The sequence below is a fragment of the Sylvia atricapilla genome, chromosome 3 (assembly GCF_009819655.1).
Source record: "Sylvia atricapilla isolate bSylAtr1 chromosome 3, bSylAtr1.pri, whole genome shotgun sequence".
In the NCBI taxonomy this organism is placed as follows: domain Eukaryota; kingdom Metazoa; phylum Chordata; class Aves; order Passeriformes; family Sylviidae; genus Sylvia; species Sylvia atricapilla.
This window is the reverse complement of record NC_089142.1, coordinates 62,077,695-62,098,684: the sequence shown is the minus strand read 5'-3', so window position 1 is coordinate 62,098,684 and position 20,990 is coordinate 62,077,695. Positions and strand designations below refer to the sequence as shown.

The following is a 20,990-nucleotide window of genomic DNA, read 5'->3' as shown; positions in this document are numbered from 1 at the left end:
AACTGTTCCCAGTCGCCTCATCCCTCCATTGAAAGTGTGCAAGAAAATACCTGATATCGTCATTCAGGACATCTTTTCAGTTTGGTCTGGGCAGAACTCATTGAATAAGATGTGTTAACACTGAATATGTTAGTGTCTGTGGAAGCTGGAAGAATGGCAGATTTTCTGTGATGGGGTAGAACAGAATGTTTCTGCCAGTAATACAAAAACTCTTTATTAATTTGTAATGTTAAAAAATCCCAAAGGTTTTGACTTAGGTTGCTACAGCTTGCAGATCAGATGAGACAAATATATTACCAACAGCACCTATTTTTAATAACTTAATAAAAGGACACAGAAAACACTAAAGCACTGAAATATATGTAGCCCAAATACTACTGAAATAGATACTTTGAAAACTCATAGACAGGACAAGTAATAAAATCCTTAAAGTATTTCAAAGGCTCTGTATGAAATCAGTTTTGAGTTGGTGTTTCCCAGTATGTCTAGAATGCCTTGGTATTTTATTATAATAGGAGTGTAAAGTAATTCTTCATAGTTTCTGTAATTTGTTAAACAACAGCAAAACGTTCTTTCAACATCTGCTGCAAGAGATCTGTGTAATTAATACTGGATTTTCTGGAATTGCTAAAAAATTATTTTAAAAAATCTAGACACAAAATTTGGCCTGTAAACAGACAAGGCATGAAGAATTTAATTGATAAACCATACAATAACCCCACTATCTTGTGTCTTCTAGAGGCCTTCATAGGACTTAAAAATGATGCCTATTCAGAATACTGATAGTAGTAGCCAGAAATGACATTTCAACATTGAAGCCTCGGAAAGAAAACTCTGTAATTGGACTATTGCAAAGAACAAACAATTGAACCTTTTGAATGCATCATGGATCAAATGGAAACTACTTTTTGGATAGTGGGTGTGTGTTGGATTTACTGGGTAAAGCGGCTGATGAAAATGCAGTATTTTCTACTTTCACTGCAGAGAGTATTTTGTTATCCAAGGATTTAATTCTTATAACACCTTTAGTCTGTTTCCAAGGTATATGTAGAAGAAATGTGTACATCTGTATGACTGAGGTTTACCAAGATCTCCTGTGCCCGGTTGTAACATTATTTTAACTCATATCTGCGCAGTTTGGTGGGAACTCAAATTCCTACAAACCACTCTTCCTCACTGAAAGATTGTCATCTGTTTTCCCACTCTTTTTTTGACTACTTCCCAGAGACGCATGACATGTTTGCACAAGTGATACCTGAGAATGTATTTAGCCATACAGCTCTTCAGTTTGTGCTGCCTGGTATTGAATCTAACTGCGCCCATTGATTTACTCCAGCTGAGGATGTGATCCTCATTGTAACAATGCAGCAGCAGAACAGCTAGAACAGCAGCAGAACAGCTAGCAGCTGGATCTTCTTGCTGGAGCAGACAAAAGTACAACATTCTTGATGACCATTCCTCTTGTAAATCTTAGCACAATTCGTGACGGAGTGTGGTATGTAGATCCCAGATTGAAAAACATTATGTTACATGCAGCAACCTCACAAAAACCCCCTCACCTGTTCCCCTTTTCTTTCCCTGAATTTTCTTTTTACTTACATGTATGCTAGCTTCTGTGCATGTTGTACTCACCTGTTACTTACTAGTTAGTGCCTTTTTAACCAGCATATCTAAACTGAACTGTCAATACCTTTTTTTGTCCCAAACTTCTGCTACTTTGTGGAAAAAAAATCCAACTCAGGCCAAAACTAGCAAGTCAATTCTGTTATTTTTATAAGATTATCACAGGAATGCCAATGAAAATATTCTTAAGTTACAATGGGTGTAACACAGGATTTTCACATTACCCCCTCCCTCTGGGGGAAATCCATAACTTTGTCTACAGTGTGAACTCCACTCATGGGTCAGGGCTGATTTACCCAGTCAGTGTGTTTGTTTCCACTTCCATTTTCATTGGAACGAAACCAAACAACTAAGGGGAAACAGGCAGTGCAGGGCCCCCACCCTGGCTCAGAATGTATTTTCTTCTATTGTAGCTGGTTCCCTCAATTTCCCAGATCAATCAAAACCTGCTGGAGTCACTGCTGTGATAAAGTCAGTTGCTGTCAGGGGGTAGGATATCTGTGCTAGAGTGATCAAGAGGGGTCAGAGCTTTTTTTCGTAGCGAGGATAACCCACAGAAATAAATACCTTTAGAATTCCAGCATGAAATGGGGCCTGGGGGCAATATGGAATATCTTGAAAGACAGTGAATCTCTAATGGTCTCTGTATTGTGCTGGCCTCCCACTCAAGAGCATCAGCTCTGACTTCTCCAGGACTCTCATAAAGTTTTGGAGATCCAGCACGTAACAAATACTGATGTCAGTACTTGGATGACTCCTTTGAGGACTGGATAGGATCTTAGTCTTGAGAAATCAAGACGCTAGTTCCCTCAAATGTCCTGTCCAAAGTGTCAACAGCTTGCATGTGAATGGTACACCTTAAACCTGTGTAAATTTCCGTCCATCGATGCACCTAATGAAAAGACTAGGAATCAAGCTCTGGTTTATGTATTTATTTATGAAAAACATAGTACACTCTCAGTGTAGGACCCTGCTACACAGTTGTGTCAAGAGGAAGTGCAAATCAGCTTCTGCCATTCTGATTTTAGCGAAAAACCTGCTTCTGGATTTAGTAGTAGGTGGTTACTGCCTGTGCTAATGGTAAATACTTCCTGAGTCAGTAATTTACTATTCTCATGTCTGCTTTTCTAATCTTAAACCTAATTTGAAAATTAAGCTTAGCTCTTCCTGATTTTTTTGTACATTATTACTGTTACTGACCTAAAGTGTATCCTGAAAGATGATTTTGATTATCATGTTAGAAACAGGATGTAATACCACCTGTTTCTCCCAGATTTCTGTGTAGTGTTTGAACATCAAAACTAACAAGAACTGCTCAATTGGCTCCTATGAAAGATACACAAGATAGAGCCTTGTGCTTGGCCTCACATGGCTTTGTCTGCTTTTCCACACATGCAGTGGCCACTTCTACTCCAGTAAATGTGATACGCCCACAGCTGCTATCTGCCTCAGAGGCCAGCTCATGTTGTGTTTCAAGTGCACACAGTTACAAAAAACTAGGTGTCCTGGTTTAGGGCAAAATCGGAAGAAAACCCCCAAATAGGGTCCCTCTGGGAAGCAGACCTAAATGGCCCCTTCCCCTAACCGGTTTGGAAAAGAACTTCCTTGGAGAAAAGTGGAAAAAACCTGTTTGTTTAACAAACAAAGTGCCCACAAGCATAAAGAATGAATAATAAGAAAAAAACAAAACCTCTCGTTCTGGACTGAGATGGCAAATTGAGAAAGTTCTTGCCACGGGTGTAGCTTTGCTCTCTTACTCTCTTATCAGTCCCTCCGGAGGTCCAGGCCCTGGTGGGCTACAGGTGTGAGCTCCCGGTGCTCCTCTGGGTCTTTCAGCCTAGTGCAGGTTTAAACAGTCTTAAGAAAAAGAGAAACAAACAGTCCAGGAAGCTTCTCTGCTTTTGCTAGCTAAACTTACTAAAAGCAAAGAAGATCTCTGTCCTGCGGTCTGTCTGAGCCTTAGCCGAACACACGCCGGGGAAAGAATGCGTAGGAGTCAGGCAGCTTTCTCAAAAACAAACTCAGCGCTTCTCCTTCTCCCCTGCTTCACTCTCAGAACCAGTCTCAAAGGCACAGAACTCAATATACAGCACAGACAGAACACACGGCTGGGGTTACAATCATCATAAAGTCACCCTAGGGTAGCTGTATCCCATTTCCAGGTTACATGCTGGGAATGACCTCTGACCTGTGTTGGCTGCTCAGCCCTACCCAGGAAGGTTTTGGAGAAGACCTGTCTGGGCTGGCCTTTAGCTGCAGCCATATGGGCGGGAGACTGGGATTGTGTCCACAGCCAAGATGGAGCTATTAATACTGTTCCTAGACAGTTGGTTAAAATTAATTTTAAACATAAGCCATGAGGTTTACAATTTTTTACAGTTATGGCTCATCAATTATTTTATGTCTGGAGGGATTCAGAGATCCTATTAGATACTGAGAAAATGTCTGTGCATTTTCGGAGTTTTATGTTCCCTGCTTTAATAGTTTTCAGGTCAGAGTTCCACAGGCTGGCGTTGTTACGTAAGAGAAAATATTGTCTTTTATCAGTTTTCAATTTGCCAGGTATAATTTCATTAATTAAGTGCTTTGTTCTTGTTTTACAAAAGAGACAAAATAATCAGTTCTAATTCCATGTGATGACACATATAATTTGTTAATAAACTGATAAGCAATAAGGGCTAGAGCAACAGGAAGCAGGAAATAATAAGTGATTTCATAGACAACAATTACACTTTCATATAAGTCTCTGTACTAGCCTGTAAGGAGATTTTTTCCGTAACATTTTATTATTTCTAGGTGTGCCAGCTGGTTCATCCATTTAAAGCATATGTTGCAGGACATAATGCATCAGCAAATGATGATGCAAGGCAAGCTGATAGGACTGGCCAGGGCATAGTACGCTCTTTGTCTCCTGGCTTCAGTGGCCAAAACCCAATTGTTGGATTATTTTGTGAGGGCACAATCTTGTCTTTCATTGAATTATAAAAGACACAGCCAGGGTTATGTGCTATTTCCAGTCAGGAATATGGAGGCTTTAAATTCTTCCTGGGTACAGGGAGTGCTGAGAAGATGAGGCAATGGGAATGATGCAGAATGAGAGTCTGGACTGAGGTTTTAGTAGTGCTTAAAATAGTGATTCCTTACAAATCAACCAGAAGAGTCACATTTGCAAATGAAGAATAACACAGATACAAAAGGTTCTTGCTGACTACAACTTTATTGTACTTGTGCTCTGCAAAGTACATCTGATTATGAGTTGCAGAAGAATAATGTAAAGTGTCACTCATATAAAGCTTTTTAAAATTTTATTTTATAAAATACACTGGTAGTGTTACTGATGAGTCTGTGCAGGTGATTCTACAGAAAAGCTTGTAATGTTTGTCCTGTTGGGAATTCTCTGTATTCTACAACTATTAATAATAATTTATAAAAAATTCAAGAATGTTTTAGAAAATTATTTTAATTTTACTAACTGACATTTTTTGATGACCCACATTACACTACTTGGGATTTTTGTGATCTGCAGTTTGACTGTTCAGTGTTTGGAGAAATTAAAAAAATCCCAAGGGTGAATTGAAATATATTTCTCCACACGCAAACTGTTCAGCATCAAAGCCTGCTACTGATGCCTTTGCAAAGCTGAAAGTTAGTCTAACATCCTACTGACAAAGGATGGTGGATGGTTTGAGCCCTACCCAGAGGAATAATGCTTATATTTTTAAGTAGGGAAGCCAGGGAATAAAAGCACATTTTTAGAAAGTCCATGGCTGACATAGAATTAAACCTTGCCTTTCCTAGTCTTTAAGCATAAAGTAATTTGGTAAGGAAATTCAAAGTCCGGAAGGAACTACTTCATTGCAGTTTGGTGTAAAAAATCTACCTCCTTCTCCCCCCAGATGCAATCAGCATTACTTAATTAGATGGTAACCGCATTTCCGTATGCATCCTCTGTGTCTGAGAGTGGATCTCTTTTTCTCCCCGAATGGGTGTTTGCCAGTGATGGTCTAGTTACTACTCCTTTCACTGAAAGGAAAAGAAAATGGTCAGAACTAGAGAGTATGGCACAGCCTTCCTCTCTGCTCGTGCCTCCCATGGGGTTTTCAGACAGCAGCAGTTACAGAGTCATGCTGTCCCCTTCAGCCTTGAGGGAGCTGCAAAGCTTCAAATACAGGACTCAAAGACACTATTGTGCAGGAAAGAACTTCAAACAGTTGCTGAATTTTAAATCCATGCTTAAATTCAAAGCGTATCTATGAGGTTATAGGATTTTCTCAAGACTTTTGGGAATTTAGAGCTGTGCACATTGTAGAAATGCTAAAGTAGATATTGTTCTATATGGTGATTACAAATCTGGGGATATCTGCATTTATTTACAATCACAGCCATATTTCCAAGCAGTAGACCTTAACCTGGTAACATTGTTTGTGAAGGGGTAAACTTTTCTACACATCAGAATGAGTCTCGCTTCCTTTCTATTTGTTGCAGAGATAATCCTTTATTTTATTTTTAAATCTGAATGTTTAAATGATATTTGTCTGTTTAATTTGATAATTACAGTACTTGCAAACATTTAACCAGGTTTGGTGCATAGTATTTTTTTTATCAGCATAGTGTAGCAGAATAAAGATTTATTTTTTTTTTATAGCTCATACAGCTCCTCCAATTCGGAGAGTAAATAAAGGAGCAAAAATAAACCTGCCACATCTCCTCATTTGAACTTTCCCAGACTGCACTCAATCAAAGTATGGGTTGCACAGAGAGCAGAGTACATGGTTTGGTCTGTGGAGGCCCCAGAAGAGTGCTAAGCTTCCTGTTTTGCATAAACAAATTGAAGAGGTTTTATCTCATTACTAGCTTGAATGTGAGTAAGCAGAGCAGAGTATTACTTTGTGTTTGGAGTGAATGATGGGACATTTCTTATTTCCTATCAATTAGGAAATTTGCATATGGACATCTTTCTAGATCTAGAGATTGCCTTTAGGCTCAGAATGGTTTTTAAGGTGAAGATAAGCCTGTGTCCAACCCTGTGCCATAGGATAGCTGTTTTTGGTTTGGTGTTTGTGTCTTGCTGGAATAACATGGGTTTGTTTGTTCTGTAGCTATTCCAGCCCACCCACATCTTGGTGGTTTGGCCCTTCCTTGTGCTTGTCTGCAGGTGTGCCCATTGCTGACCTCATTCACCCATCTATTTGCAGTCATAAATACATCTAACCTAATGCTTGGCTATATTTGTGTTGTGATATCCTTGAAATAGAAAAAAACCTGAACAATTAATTGCTTCTTACACAGCAAAACCTTCTTCCACTTAAGGTTCATCAGACTAGGTGTTTTTTTCATGTTGTGGCACGAAATGATTGTAAAGTTTCTCTTTTACTTTGGGCATCACCACACACTTGCAAGTGCCTCTACTATGTCACCTGCCTCTGCTTTCTTAGTTCAAATTGCCTTCCTTGTTAGTACTGCCTTTTAAAATATATATGAAGTGCTTAAAAGTTCTCAGACATCAACATGAAAGCAAATTATAATTAATTCTGTACTTGTTTTTATGTCTAAAGTGCTAGGAACTCTAGCTAAGATGTGCTGTGGTTTAGAATTGGCCTAATGTTGTCAGGCAGGGGGGATTTTTAAATTCACTTGAGTATGACTAGAGTTAACATAAAATATTTGGGGTTTTTTTCTGAAAATTCATTTCCAGAGCTACATAGATTTATTTCAGGATATTTTCATATAAAAACTGTATCATCCACAGAGACAAGTAGATTTAATTTTTATGCCAAAATGAAATCCGGCAGCATTCTGTTTTATGAGGGAATCTTTTAATATATTTTTAAAAAAATACTTGTAGTGTTAATATAATGCTCCCCAGCTGTCATTGGTACCCTGTGTCACTGCCTAAGGATGTGGAGTCATTTACACTACTTTGGAGTCATTCCCACTAGGTGGGAAATGCTGCATGTTTCAGCTGTGGAAAGAAAGCTCCAGTGCAAAGTGCAACTTAGTTTGAAAAAAACCTGCAAGTATGGGCTTTTTTTTCCCACAGTGGCCTTGTTTTCATTTGATCCTGACCTTCACAAAATTTGAGTCTTTAAGGCTGAAATAGACACTTCCAAACTGAATTGCTTTTGTGCTCTTATAAAAATTCTTAGCCAAACAAAATTTGTTGTCCAGCACTTCACCAAGGCTGGGTAAGTGCTGAAATGAAAGCAGGTGGAGAGGCAGAAGTCAGAACTCATGCCTGAGAAAGAATTGCTGAGTATAGTAGGACAAAAGATGGGGTTTAGGGGTAAACAATGACAGAGAGAAGTATAGAAGTGTGAGAAATTATAGGAAAATATTAATTTTAGCAGAGATTTTGGAGGCAAATGCTGGAATGTGTTAGTCATTCAAGAAATAAAAAGAAGTTAAAAGAGAAGTACAAACTTATGGGATAAGATTATATAAAAAATATTTCCTTCCCAAATCTGCAGTTAGGCATTGTAGCTCTGTGTCTGGCTGTGGCTTTAGCTTCCCACAAATGACTCAGGAAAGTCACTTTTGAAACTGTATTTTTCAGTACTTACAGTTGTCTTGATGAGTTCATAGGATGAAATTCAATCCTGGGACTCTAGAGAGGCAAAATCAGTGGACAGAATGAGCTGGACAATTAGTTTTGTTTCATAGGATATGAGGTCTGTATGTGCACATGACTATTTGTCTGGTGTAATCATTAATGAATCAGCTATGTTTTTCTTAGCCCCTTAGTTTTAGGGCAGTCTTCAGATGATTCAGCATGCTGTAGGAAAGACTAGGATAGGGTATTTTCTGCCTCACACAAGTTAAGAGGTATGTATGTATAATAGTCAGGAAACTCCTAGAAGAGAGTGAACAGTTTCATAGTTAGGAAAACCGGTAACCATGAGAATGGGATTCTATCCCTACTTTTACTGGTAAGTTCTTATTAAAAGTGGTTAGATTGTTTTGACCAAAATTTTCCGTTGGTCACTAAATATTAAATTTTGGATTTGCTACAGTGGGGCCAGATTGTCAAAGTGCCCTCCCAGCTACAGTTTAAAGTCGTTGGTAGTATGCACATATAAAACCCTGTACGATACAACGTATTTAAAGAAAATCAGTAGTTTCATTTCACTGATGAAGAACCTAAAATCTGTGGTAAGTTCTTCCATTTTTGCCCATTATCTCCATCCCATGATAGGAAAAAGCCATTTCCTCTACAGTCTATTCTGCTTTTGAAGTCAATTAACATTTTTGAATCATTTAGATAACTATGATAAAAGCTCTAATTAGCTCCAGAGGAATTTATTAAATTCCCTTTTCAGTTTAGTGTTGAAGTATCACACTAAGTATTTAAATATTCTTTACTAAAGGAGGTATTAGTATGATGCAGGAAAAAAAAATTGATTTTGAAATGAAAACCATACTCCAGTGTATTCTCATGAGGGAAACAAATGAATTGCCCAGTGAAGCTTTCAATTTAAGAAATGTTGAAATTAAGCCCTTGATTTCACTATCTGAAAAGGGTGTTCATTTTGGTTTGGGAAAGAGTATAGGGGGAGAAGGGGAAAGGCCTTTATTGTATAAAATATATTTAGACAGTGAATTTCCTTTGGTCTGTGGTGGTAAAAATTACTTGACAGGCAGATTCTGGATATGTGGGGCTCCTAACCAGGAATATCATAGCTAAATTTGTTCCCATTAAAATCAATAAAATATCTTGGATTGCTCCTAGAAATGTTTGTGGTGTGTATGGTAACAAGTATTCATTCTCCACAGTTCAGAACTGCTCTGGGCCAATGGGATTGCAAAATATCTGTCAGCTTTGGCCGACAGCCTAACATTGCCACAGCAGTTTTTCTCTTTAATGAGTAAAATAGGTGATGTTTATAGAAAAATAACTGTCTCATGAGAAGCTGTGCAAAACATTCCATTTAAAACCATTCTGTTTATATATAGTTTTGTTGTTTGTTTTCTTTTCTTTTTACTTACTACTGTGGACATTTGCATGAAAACAGGATATTTCTCCTTCAAATTGCAGTCATGGACAGAATAGGTACTATGCCAAAATGGAGCCAACCCACTTAAGAAAAAAACCCAACTATTTTACTTACCAATCTGTTTATTCTGTGCATGCAAAGTTTCGAGCACTTATTTTCCTCCCTAAATTTAGGGGCTGTTTTTTTGTATTACTACTGTAAAATCAACAAAGCAATATGGATGTAATAAAATGTAAAATACATTTCTGCAAAGACTAAATTATTTTAAAAATTGTTAATAGTATTAATTTTTTGATATTTACAGTGACATCAGGAATAAAAGTATTTTTGTTATATGTACTGTCTTTTTCTTTTTCACAGCCTATAAACAATAATAAATAGCCAAGGGAGAGAGATAAATAGAAAAGCTGAGTCCTGTTTTTGGTTGCTGATGATCAATAGAATTAATAAACACAAAGAACACCAGAGTTCTCGCTGATGGACAAATTTGACTTTTCCAGTCTCAGGTTGAGTGTAATATTCTAGCAATTATGGGCATACACTTTTACTGACAAATAGCATATTTTCTCTGGTTTGGCAATGTCTTGTAATGCCCTTAAGATTGCTTTAGGTGTCCCAGGCTGGATCAGTGTACATTAACACCTATGTTCCTGTATGTATTTACATCACTTAACACCTTAGTCCCTGGCTTTATGTCCGAGTGCCCAAGGAAAGTTCTCAGCTGCCCAGAGAGCTCTGTGTCATTTATTTCTCTGGCAGGAAGGAGGGTGAGTGAGGTGTGGTGCCAAATCCCCAGCCCCTGTAAGCCCTCATCCTAGCAATTATGATCCTGGACCACGGAGCCATTCCAGCTGGAGACAGCTCCAGCCAGAGCTGTCTTACAGGTGCTCTGCCCTGTAGAGGTTCTCTCACCTTGGACTAGGAGCCTGCCTGCAGTGGCTTGTGGCACAGAGCATGCTTTTCCTGTTCCTCCTCCTCTCAGTCTAAGGTGGTTCTCTGAAAACTGATACCCAGCTGTGCAAAATCCACTGGATGAAGCCGTCATCTGTTTGTACAACTGCAGGATTTATAGTCACCGTACTAATAAGTCAGTATTCCCTCTCTGGTTAATAAATGGAACTTCAGGGTTGCAGTGCAGGTGAGCAAAGTCTTCTGACTGTAAAGATTTTCAGGGAAATTAAAAATGGGCAGGCTTTTGCTTGTACTACACAGATCAAGTTTTCGAATTCCAGGAGCACCACTTCTTCCCAAAGCTGGTTGTAAGTCATTCTTACAATCTTTCTTTCTCATTTGAACAAATAAGCTTCCAACTGAGCTTTCCTAGTGTAACCAGCCTGCATTTGGCTGTGAGAGCCCAAACAGTCTCTTTACCTCCTTGAGGTCAAATGAATTCGTGCTTTGCAAATAAAAATTATAAAAACTGTGTAAAATATACCTCTCCATTCTAACTGCAGATGTAAACTGCAGTTTTGGCATGCAACTTCACAGAGTCGGGATCCGCTTTTTTAGGCCAAACACCATTTAAATGTGACTGAAAAATGTCAGGACCCTGTCTGGAAAGAAACATCAAGGGCTCTTTGGAGAAATTTGTTGCATTTATTCCTATTTTATACCTGTTCTGTATGTAATTTACAGTCAACAACTTTTAAGTTGTTTTTAGTTTGGGCAACTAATAATGCATATTTTTTCATCCTTGTAGGACTTGACACAGGATTGTGGCTTGATGAAATATTTGCAAAGTAATTCAGCATAAATGGGCCAGTTAGTTTCTTTGGTTATCTCTTGCTGATATTCAGTTCCCACCTATTTTGTTCAGGGTTGCTTTGGCAAACTGTTACAAATTTTAGCAGCAGGCAGTTCACGGTAATCATATCATATAATACACTAAGTAAATACATGATAAATGAGCAAATGTTAACCAAACAACAAATGCAACCCTGGGGACTGCAACTGGGCTTGAAATTCTCATGGGTAAACACAGCAGGTGAGCAAGGGAGTATGACAAATAGGGTAAGAATTTCTTAAAGCCTGGCTGCCACAAATATGTCAATGGAGCTGAGTCAGCATGGGAAGAATACATTAATTTACTGTTGATTCAAAAGCCAGTAGCTCACTGCTACTCTTCTGGGTGATGTGGAATGCATCAGCTGGAAATGCAGATGACTAACCTTTGGGGGTTGCTGCTTCTGCTGCTCTTCAGCCCAGCTCTTGTGCTGCTCCTTTCCGGGGACACTTCTCTGGAAACAATAGCATGTCATAGAGCTGCTGGGATGACCTAGAGTCAGCATCAGACTAGCAGCCAAAAAAGCATGTATGATAGCAGTCATCTTTTTAGATTTCGCCTTTCTGAATTGAAAAACATTGCTTTCACTTTGCCTTTATCAGGCCAATATACATGGTAAATATATATATCATGTGTGCAAATCATTGTTTAGCAATATAATTTTTTTTTTTTTTTGCTGTAGGATTCCTTGCATCAAATATGCTTTTGCTATACTATTTCTCCAACATTTTCCCCTCTAGAAACAAGGCCTTTTTCTCCCTTTCTTCCTCCCATCTCTATTTTTCTGCATAGAAATACATTTAGTTATTGTGTTGATGGTTACTTTATGCTTAAGGTACATCTCTGCCTGAACTCCAGCTTTTCTCTGTTTTTATCTTCAGCTTATGGATGCTATGACTGTAGGACCGTGCTGACTGACCCCTCTGGAGTTTTCACTTCTCCCTGCTTCCCCAGTGACTATCCTAACAGCCAAGCGTGCAAGTGGATCATCCGAGCACCTCATGGATATATCATACAGCTAACATTTATTGACTTTGACATTGAAGAAGCTCCAGGCTGCATTTATGATTCACTGAAATTAGACAATGGAGAAGGCCCAATGAACCTTTGTGGCATCACTGCCAAGGGATTATCCTATAATTCTACCGGAAATGAAATGATTGTGTCATTTAAAAGTGACTTCAGTATCCAGAAGAAAGGTTTTAATGCCAGCTATGTACGAAGTAAGTAAGTCCAAAGCATTTAATCCCATTATAGATGTTAGAAGGAAGTGTCCTATAAGGATTAGAATGACGCTTCCCAAAGGAATCAAGTCCTCCATGAGAAGCAAATGAATGGGTGAGGCTGTACTTCACAGAGTTATTCTGTATGTTTTGTTGGCTAACTTATTTTTCTTTGAATCAAAATTATTTTATTCCAGGAAATAACAAGAAGTGTGTCAGAAAATCTTTTCACATGCAAAGATTTTAGGCCTAACAGTTCTCTCCTTGTCAATTTATGCTGGAGGATTTGGAAGCAAGATATGTGTCCTTCACGTCAGCACACCTGCAGAGAGACAGAAACCTAAAGGAGAGCACAAGAGGGAGCTTAGTCGAGCCAGAAAGACTTCTGGCCCAGTGTAACTCCCAGCAGTGGGGAGAAGCTTGTGCAGAAAGCAGAACTTCTCAGAGTGCATCCTGCCTCTGGAACAAACTCCCAGGAATGAACTGATGTTGCAAAATGGCTACCTGTCATTCCAGTTCCTTGACCTTTCTTTCCCTTCCCTGAATATGTAAGAGTGGTTTTAAAGGTTTTAAAAAGATATTAATGCTCTTTACCTAGAATATAAGGGTACAAATAATTTCTAATTGGTGTTTGGCTTTTAGTTTAGGGCATTAATTAGAATTAATTAGACAGTAAATTAGACAGTAAAGGGCAGTGAGGGAACAAAGGGCATTAGGACAGTCACTGACAGGCCTCATGTGTGGCTCACTGTTCATTCCATTTCAAGGTTATAGTTTCCAGTTGCATGCCCTCAATGGACTTCCTTTTTATAGTGGTTGCACACCTTAAACTGAACTCTAGAATTGCATTTAGCCTTTGTATTATTGTAGCACAGTTATGTCCTGCAGGTTGGCTGGCTGTAAAAATGCAGAGCAGAGGAGTTTGGAAGTTCTCTCTTCAGTCACAAGCGTATCTTACCTGTGATTATTTTAGAATATTTATTACACATTTCATATATTTAAAAATAATTAAGATAGTAAATCCCAGGAATCATAAGACAAAGCTAGGCATAATTATGTCATCAAAATCTCTATGCAGTCCAGAAAAGAGCAAAGGTAACATTAGAGAGGAGCTAAAAATACTTCTCTTCACTGAGGTCCTTTGATGCTGACAAAATAATGTAGTAATAATTGTAGGAGCACCTGTTTTATTATGAAAGTCAAAGCAAATTTTCTGAAAGGTTTCTCTATTTGAAATTAACAAAACTCTTGTTGTCCTGTAAGAAGTTGTAAAATCAGGTGGATCATAAAAAATCATATGCAGTCAAAATAATTTATTATTTTATTCTCTAATATTCTAAGTTTTAAGTATCACCGTAAGAGATGAGTTACAATTAAAAGATGCAATGTTGACCACAGCTGTGTTTAAAAAGGAGATGAAAGGTCCACTAACATAGGCAGAGAACCCATTGTGTATATATACCTACAGTACTGTATTGTTATGGAAGCAGGAGTATTACATCCATGACAAATAGAACCTTATGCTCATGGATAGTACCATCAAAATTGAATAGTCTTGGAAGAGAGCCTTTTATTTTGAAAAAGAAGGCTATTTTCCAGTGTGAGTAAAAGTATCGAAGACCTTCACCAGTGACGTATATTTTAATGTTTCATAAATGTGTTCATTCAGAAGCTCTGTGTTAAGGCTTGCTGTTAAGCACCTGGGTTGAGGCTGTGTTCATTTGGTTTCATTACTCCAAACGTTTAACTTTCACCTGTTGACTGTGGATGCTGGGAGAGCTGTCTGTATTCTTCTAGGGCAAATTAGAACTATATTCTACCTATTGCTCACAGTTGTGCGGTTAATTGTGTTACGTTCAGAACATAGTTACAGACAAAGATCGTATTAAACCTCAACCTGGAAATGGATACAGAAAAGGGTCTTGGAAAAGGGATCATAATGTACTGCTTTCCTTTCAAGTTATAAATGCACATGGAAACTAGGACATCAGTGTGCATACACACTTAAATGACAATGCATCCACATGGCACATGTCAGTACAATGCTCTGCTATGCTTGCAAAGAGTTCCCAAAGCCATCCAAAAGATTGCTAACCCCTTCAATTCAGTCATGTGAAAAATTGCACAACCCCTCACTTCATATGAAGTTTCAAAGCTTGTACTTGAGGGTGACACCATCTTGAACTACTGAAAATGTGATAGGGGAGCAAAAGCATTAATTTCTCCCAGGACTAGGGGAATGCTGTTATATATATTTTTTCCATTTCTCAGAAATTATAATTTTTATATAATAATAAAATTAATTTGTTTGTTCCACTTTAAATTTCACAAACTAATGCAAAGTTGGAAAGTAGGAAAAAGCAACTCAAAGACACACAATTTGCTGTCTTGAAATGTAGTTTAAAATTACATTAGTGATACATACATCCTAATATGAATGTACACAAGACAAAATACATGTGAGAAGAGACAGACATACGAGAGTTAATTGTGGGAGGGAATTAGTCTAAGAATAGAACAGCTTTTGTGTGACATCTCAGTTTTCTGTAAGTTTCAAACTGAGTTTTGCAGAGTCATGTTGTCCATATCAAATTGGCCACCCACACAAATGTTTGTTTCCTTCTTGCCAATAGCAGATGGATGGACCATATCCTCAGCTTCAGTAGACCAATCCAGCTATGCCAGTCTTAGGGGAATTATGTCAATTCACACTAGCTAAAAAGCTGTCATGGTAAATAATTTCCTAGTAACACTTAACTGTGTAAGTAACAACTCCACCAATAAGTAAAAGTCAGTCACCAAAAGGGGAGGAAGGAGAGCCAACAGACCTGTGTTAGTACAGAAATGCTTGAGGCAATTTAGCATACAGTTAAGCAGAACTGCAGTAGCCCAGCTTAAAAGCACAATTCATTGAGTGTCTTAGGTTGTAGTGACAAAACACTCCCAAACATACTTGGTATGTGGACACTTGAAGACCTCATTTTAGTTTGACACATTTCTTCCAGCATCAGTGACAAGGCAGATGTAAGCAGGAGAGCTAGAAAGAGCAAAAGGCACCCCCTAAGCACCAAACTATACTGAAAAGCTCATCAGCTGGCAGGAGACCAGTGTTCCCTGCAAGCGATTGTAGAACAGAGCCTAAGGACTCCTGGCATGCTTATGTGTGAAGGGGTGTATGAGATGTGAGACAGTGAGATGCAAGTAAGGCAAGTATTTGTGTGTTATTCATAAGAAAATGTGTCAAAAAAACCCCATGCCCATTGTAATCCAGTTACCATGGAACAGTCTGAGTTGCAAGGGACTCAGAGGAATCAAGTCCAGCTCTGGAGTGAATGGCCTGTATGGGGATCCAGCCCACAACTCTGGCTTTATTAGCAGCATCCTCTAACCAATCGAGCTAATATCAGGATCTTCTTAACATCATTCTGAAAGTATTCTGAAACACTTGGATGAGTATTCCAAGAGTATATGTATATTATTCCTCAGAGAATAACCACTTTCTCTGATGCTAACATTTAAATTCATCAGTGTGATGACTGACTGTGCAACAGCAATCAGGAAAGAGATCTGCACTTAACAATGATGGCAGGATTCCATTTTCTCCATGTGGATAAAATACTTGTCAGTTTTGTCTTTTTAGTGCATGGAGAAGCTACCAGTAGGTAAATCTGTACAACGAATACAGCAAAACTGAGTTGACTTCTTCAGTTTGGGAGCAAAGTCCTTCTCATTTATTTCTCTTTCTGTACTGTTTAAATGTGACCAGGTGGTCCATAACTTTTCTGACCACCTGGTCTGGATAGTGCTCATATGAATAATCTTTCCTCTTTTTCGAGTCTTGGATCCTTACGCTTCTTCTGGAACAGTTTCCATATTACGTAAAGGAGTTTACGGTATAATTAACCTGCTAAAAAATGCCCCTGTTTTCAATGGAGAGTTGAACGCATTTTCTATCTATAAAATTGTTACAGCATGCTTTTTCCCTTGGGAAGAAAAATAAATCTATGAAGTAGATCCAGTAACTATAAAAGCCCGTTTTTTTTCTCTCTTCCCTCCCATTATGCAGTTGCTGGGTTGGCGGATAATGTGCAATGCTTTATGTTATTTTACTATGTAATATACTAGTCAAATGATTTTCTTGTGTATATCCAAATATGGTAGTTTGGAGCTCAGAGTCTTTGCAAGCAGCTGGCAGAGGGAACTTGCAGTACCACAGACAACACAGAATCCTTATACACCGTGTATCTGTGTCTTTTTCTTTTTACTGTGGCATGACAGTCACCCTGCCCTCATGTCTCACACTCTCGTATTTGAAAGGGTTTTATTTCGTTATGAGAAGAAAATATGTGTAGTAATTAGTGTAAGTGTTGTGACATCACTGAAGAATCCCAGAGGAGACTGGGAGTTAACTACTGTGGCAGTTATTCTTCGGTTCTGCAAGGAAGAGTTTCACTTCCAGCTTATACGCTGTGAAAATTTGTGAGAGATGGTAGACATTTGCAGGAGATAAGGGTCTGAGGCAGAGCTGAGGAGCCAGAAGTAAAACCAAGCTCTGTTGCAATCTGTATCAAGACACCTTTGCATGTCTGGTAGATGGAGACTTTTCTGTGGAGAAATCTACTGCAAGAATTGTGCTGCCATAAATGTGCCAATAAAACTGAGCATATTAATATTTTATTTTGAAAAATAATGTTCTCCAAAATACAGTGGACAGAGTTGTCATTCATGTATTCATGGAGAAAAAGTATGTGTCGTAATACTTTCTCATTTGGTGGCTGCCATTTTGCCCATGCAAATGAGAGTACTTAACAACAATTACAGCAATTCTGCGTAGATACCCTTACAACAACACATAAATTGCTACAGGACTATAAATTTCTAGATAATTGTGCAAAGTCCAAAACTGCTGATCCAACTGTTAGCAAATAGGGAACAGTTTGGATAGAAATATTCCTGAGCACATGATTGCAGCGTTCTACTAGAAAGCTGCTGAGGACAAAATGAGAAGATGCCTAATGCTGTGCAGAAATACCCATTAGCTGAATTCAGCAACAAAAGGCTTCAGTTTGCCAAGGAATGTAATAAGGGCTTTCTTCTATTGCAAAATTTAAAAGAAGGAAGGCCTGAACTTCACTGGTGTAATGCAGTCATGCAGACAAGTAATTAAAATATTATATCCTAAAAGCAAGTGTTTTTCACAGTATGAAAAGGATAGTGTGTTTTCAAATAACTGGTTTATTCCATTGCATAATGCATCCTCACTAGATGAATGAGAAGTAATTTTTATTAAGTGAGCTGAAGCAGAGTTGGAAGTCAGTAGGTAATATGTCCTAATATTGCTCTTAACCCTACTTATGGGGTGGTTAACTGGGTTCACACAGCATTCTCTGTGCCATTGAAAGGATCTCTGCATATTTTCAGCTGAGTGCACTCCCATGTCAAATTCCCCTTGACACTGATACATTACAGTGATATTACTATTGATATATTGCAGTGATAAAAACTGCAATTTATCAAACTGATGAATGTTTGATGTAATGAATGCTGCTTTAATCCCTGCTGCCAGTCTGTCTTTATTCCTATATAATGAATTTGTTGTTGTTGTTAATTTACTTATCTGCTCTTGGTTCTAGTTGCTGTGTCTCTGAGGAATCAGAAAGTCATCATTCCCCAGGTTCCTGACATGGATGCTGTGTCTGTGGCAGAGACCGTCTCAGTGCCAGAGCTTAGGCAGTTCACACTGTGCTTTGAAGCAACCAAGGGCAGCAGCGACGATAATGACGACTGGAAGGTTTTCTCCTACACTGATGAATTGTTGAGAGAGCTCTTCAGCTTTGGGAAGACCACAGAAGGCCATTTTCTGTCCATCTCAGGCACACAGTGCATCCTCAAGAATGCATTGCCCCGAAATGCAGAGTTTTTCACAGGAACCTTTCAACAGCTGTGTGTTGTATGGGATAGCTTCTCACATGCTGTAGGTGTATATGCCAGAAGCACCTATCATGTAGTGAACTGTCCAGAGATCTTTCACAGAGTTATCCCTGGAAATGGGAGGCTGGTGCTGGGCTCCAACAGCAATGAAGTGAGCTCTCTAAATGGGGACATTTACAACTTCCGCCTCTGGAATTTCACCATGAATGCGCAAACACTGGCCAACCTCAGCTGTGATGTGAAAGGAAACATTGTAGACTGGGAAAATGAATTCTGGAGTATTCCAACTTCAGCACTGAAAGCAGAAAACAATTTGAGTTGTGGTGAGTCTGCCTTGCCAAAACTTTTTTGCTTATTTCCCCCCCACACTTCTGTATTGTGCTGAACATATCACATACCAAGATAGAAATAAAAAAAAAAAAAAACAGCATTCTCGTGAAAGAAAAATAGCGGAGTCTTACCTTTTATAAAAAAGTTTAGCTCAACTCTTACCATACACAGGGGCTTTGCAAGGATATGGAGTTGATTCCTTAAAGGAAAAGAGCAAGTCCTGTAAGTGTATTGAGTTGCTGCTGGAAATGATCTGCAGATCAAAGATTTCCTAAATACTCCTTATTGGGTCGTACAGAAGGGGGATAATGGCAAGTACCTGCTAGCCTCAAATAAGATTACTGTGGTCTCTGGAAAAAAAAAAATATATGTTAGCTAATTAATTACTAAATGTTTTTGTACCTGCTCTTTGGCCCTTTGATTAGCCAGAGGAGCCCATGCTAGCCTTGTGCTGTATATGCAGAGCCAGCAAAAGCAGTGACAAAAGCAGTGCATAGGAGACAGGAAATTAGAAGAAAATATGTAAGTAGAAGGGGTGGACAGGAATAATGAGTTTGAGCTCAAAGTCATGATATTTTTTCTTCATGATGACAGATCATCAGTCCTTTTTTAACTGGTACTTACTGAGGGTGTTTTTTCCCGTAGATTACTCCAGAAGATAAATTTCAATGCATTTAGCAACCTAATCTCATTTTATGGCTCAGACACTTGATTCACATAAATGTCCTGGAGTATTTTTTGTGTGTGTGACAGAAAATCTGTCAGCATTCTGAGAACTCTTAGTTTAGAGGAGAAGCTGCCATCACTAAGGCATACTAGTTTCTGTATCTAATAGTTCATGAGGGATTAAGGTGGCTAAAAAAGCTGCTTTGCTTGCTTTATTTTACTCACATAAAAGTGTGGGATACTCATTCACAGCTAGAACTACTGAGAAAGATTTCAATATGCCTCTGCTAAAAAAAAATTAAGCAACACCTGTATAAAACCACAAGCAACTAGGCGCCTTCACCTTTCTACCAGAACAAAGGAAAAGCTGATCTGACCACAACCAATGAAGGTGTTCTGGACAAAAAAAAAAAAAAGTTGTTTCTATTTCATCAGTAGAAGCTGATCTATCTGTTGAGATAGATAATAACTGATAGAGAATAACTTCCCAGAAAATCTTCTTACACTGTACTCTTCTTACACTGTTACATCATGTGTCTACCATAACACTTTTAACCAAACAACCTATCTCTGCAAAAGCTGCAGTCTAAATTAAATTTGAGAAGAGTAGGAGTCTTGTTCTTCTTTGTGTTGAAGACTGTACAATCCTAAGACACAAATATAGTATCTCAGCTATGGTCATAGAAACAGTAGAATTATTTTCATTCCACAGCTTTATTCCTTGGGATGTGAGTGATCAGTAGTTTTCCTGCAGCAGAACATTGTTTTAGAAAAAGTATATTATTTTTCCTACTTCAGGCCTGGTATCTGTTCGACTCATTTAAAGTGTATCTACGTATAAACATTGTTGTTGCCTCTAAATAAGCCTATGAGGAAACTGACTCACTAGCCAGCCTTTTTCTTTTCTTGGTATGAAATCACTCTCTGTGATACAGGCTTTCCTGAGCCAGAATATTCCTAAAAGAAGATTCTAGATGCTGTGCCATTTCTTAGATGGTTACTAATCCCAGAGATAAAATTGTTAGAATTGTCTTGCCTTCCTCCTCTCAAGTAAAAGCCTTCTTTGTAAAACCAGCCTTCAACAGGAGAGTTGATGAGTCAGGCTATCAACTATGAATAAACCACTGACACTGGGGAGCTGACTCTGATTAGGCTTCATTTAACAGCGGTGAAAGGATTTATGCAGAAAAGAGTTTTTCACACAGCTCCAATAATGCTTCATCAGGAAGTGGCCTGTAACTTAAAAAAAGTAAACCAAGCATTTAGTGGTGATCTCAACATAACTTTGCCTGAACAGTGCTTACATTTTCAAGGGGTATTATTTTCATGGTTTTTTAGACAAGGCTTTTACAAGTAGATTTATGGAGCATAAAACACTGGCAAATTGTTTCAGATAATCTTTTCATAGTTTTACCTTTTATTAGTTTATTCCTTAGAGTAATG

The 20,990-nt window shown here is 38.4% G+C and overlaps 1 protein-coding gene across 4 annotated transcripts in view; it reads left to right on the top strand.

The window, feature by feature from the left end:
• Positions 1-20,990, top strand: part of ADGRG6 (adhesion G protein-coupled receptor G6) — a 110,426-nt gene that overhangs the window by 30,569 nt on the left and 58,867 nt on the right. For all 4 annotated transcript variants that reach the window (XM_066315569.1, XM_066315572.1, XM_066315570.1 and 1 more), the window contains exons 3-4: positions 12,279-12,620; positions 18,254-18,874. In XM_066315569.1, coding sequence (XP_066171666.1) covers positions 12,279-12,620; positions 18,254-18,874 — 963 coding nt within the window. The remainder of the gene's footprint in view (positions 1-12,278; positions 12,621-18,253; positions 18,875-20,990) is intronic.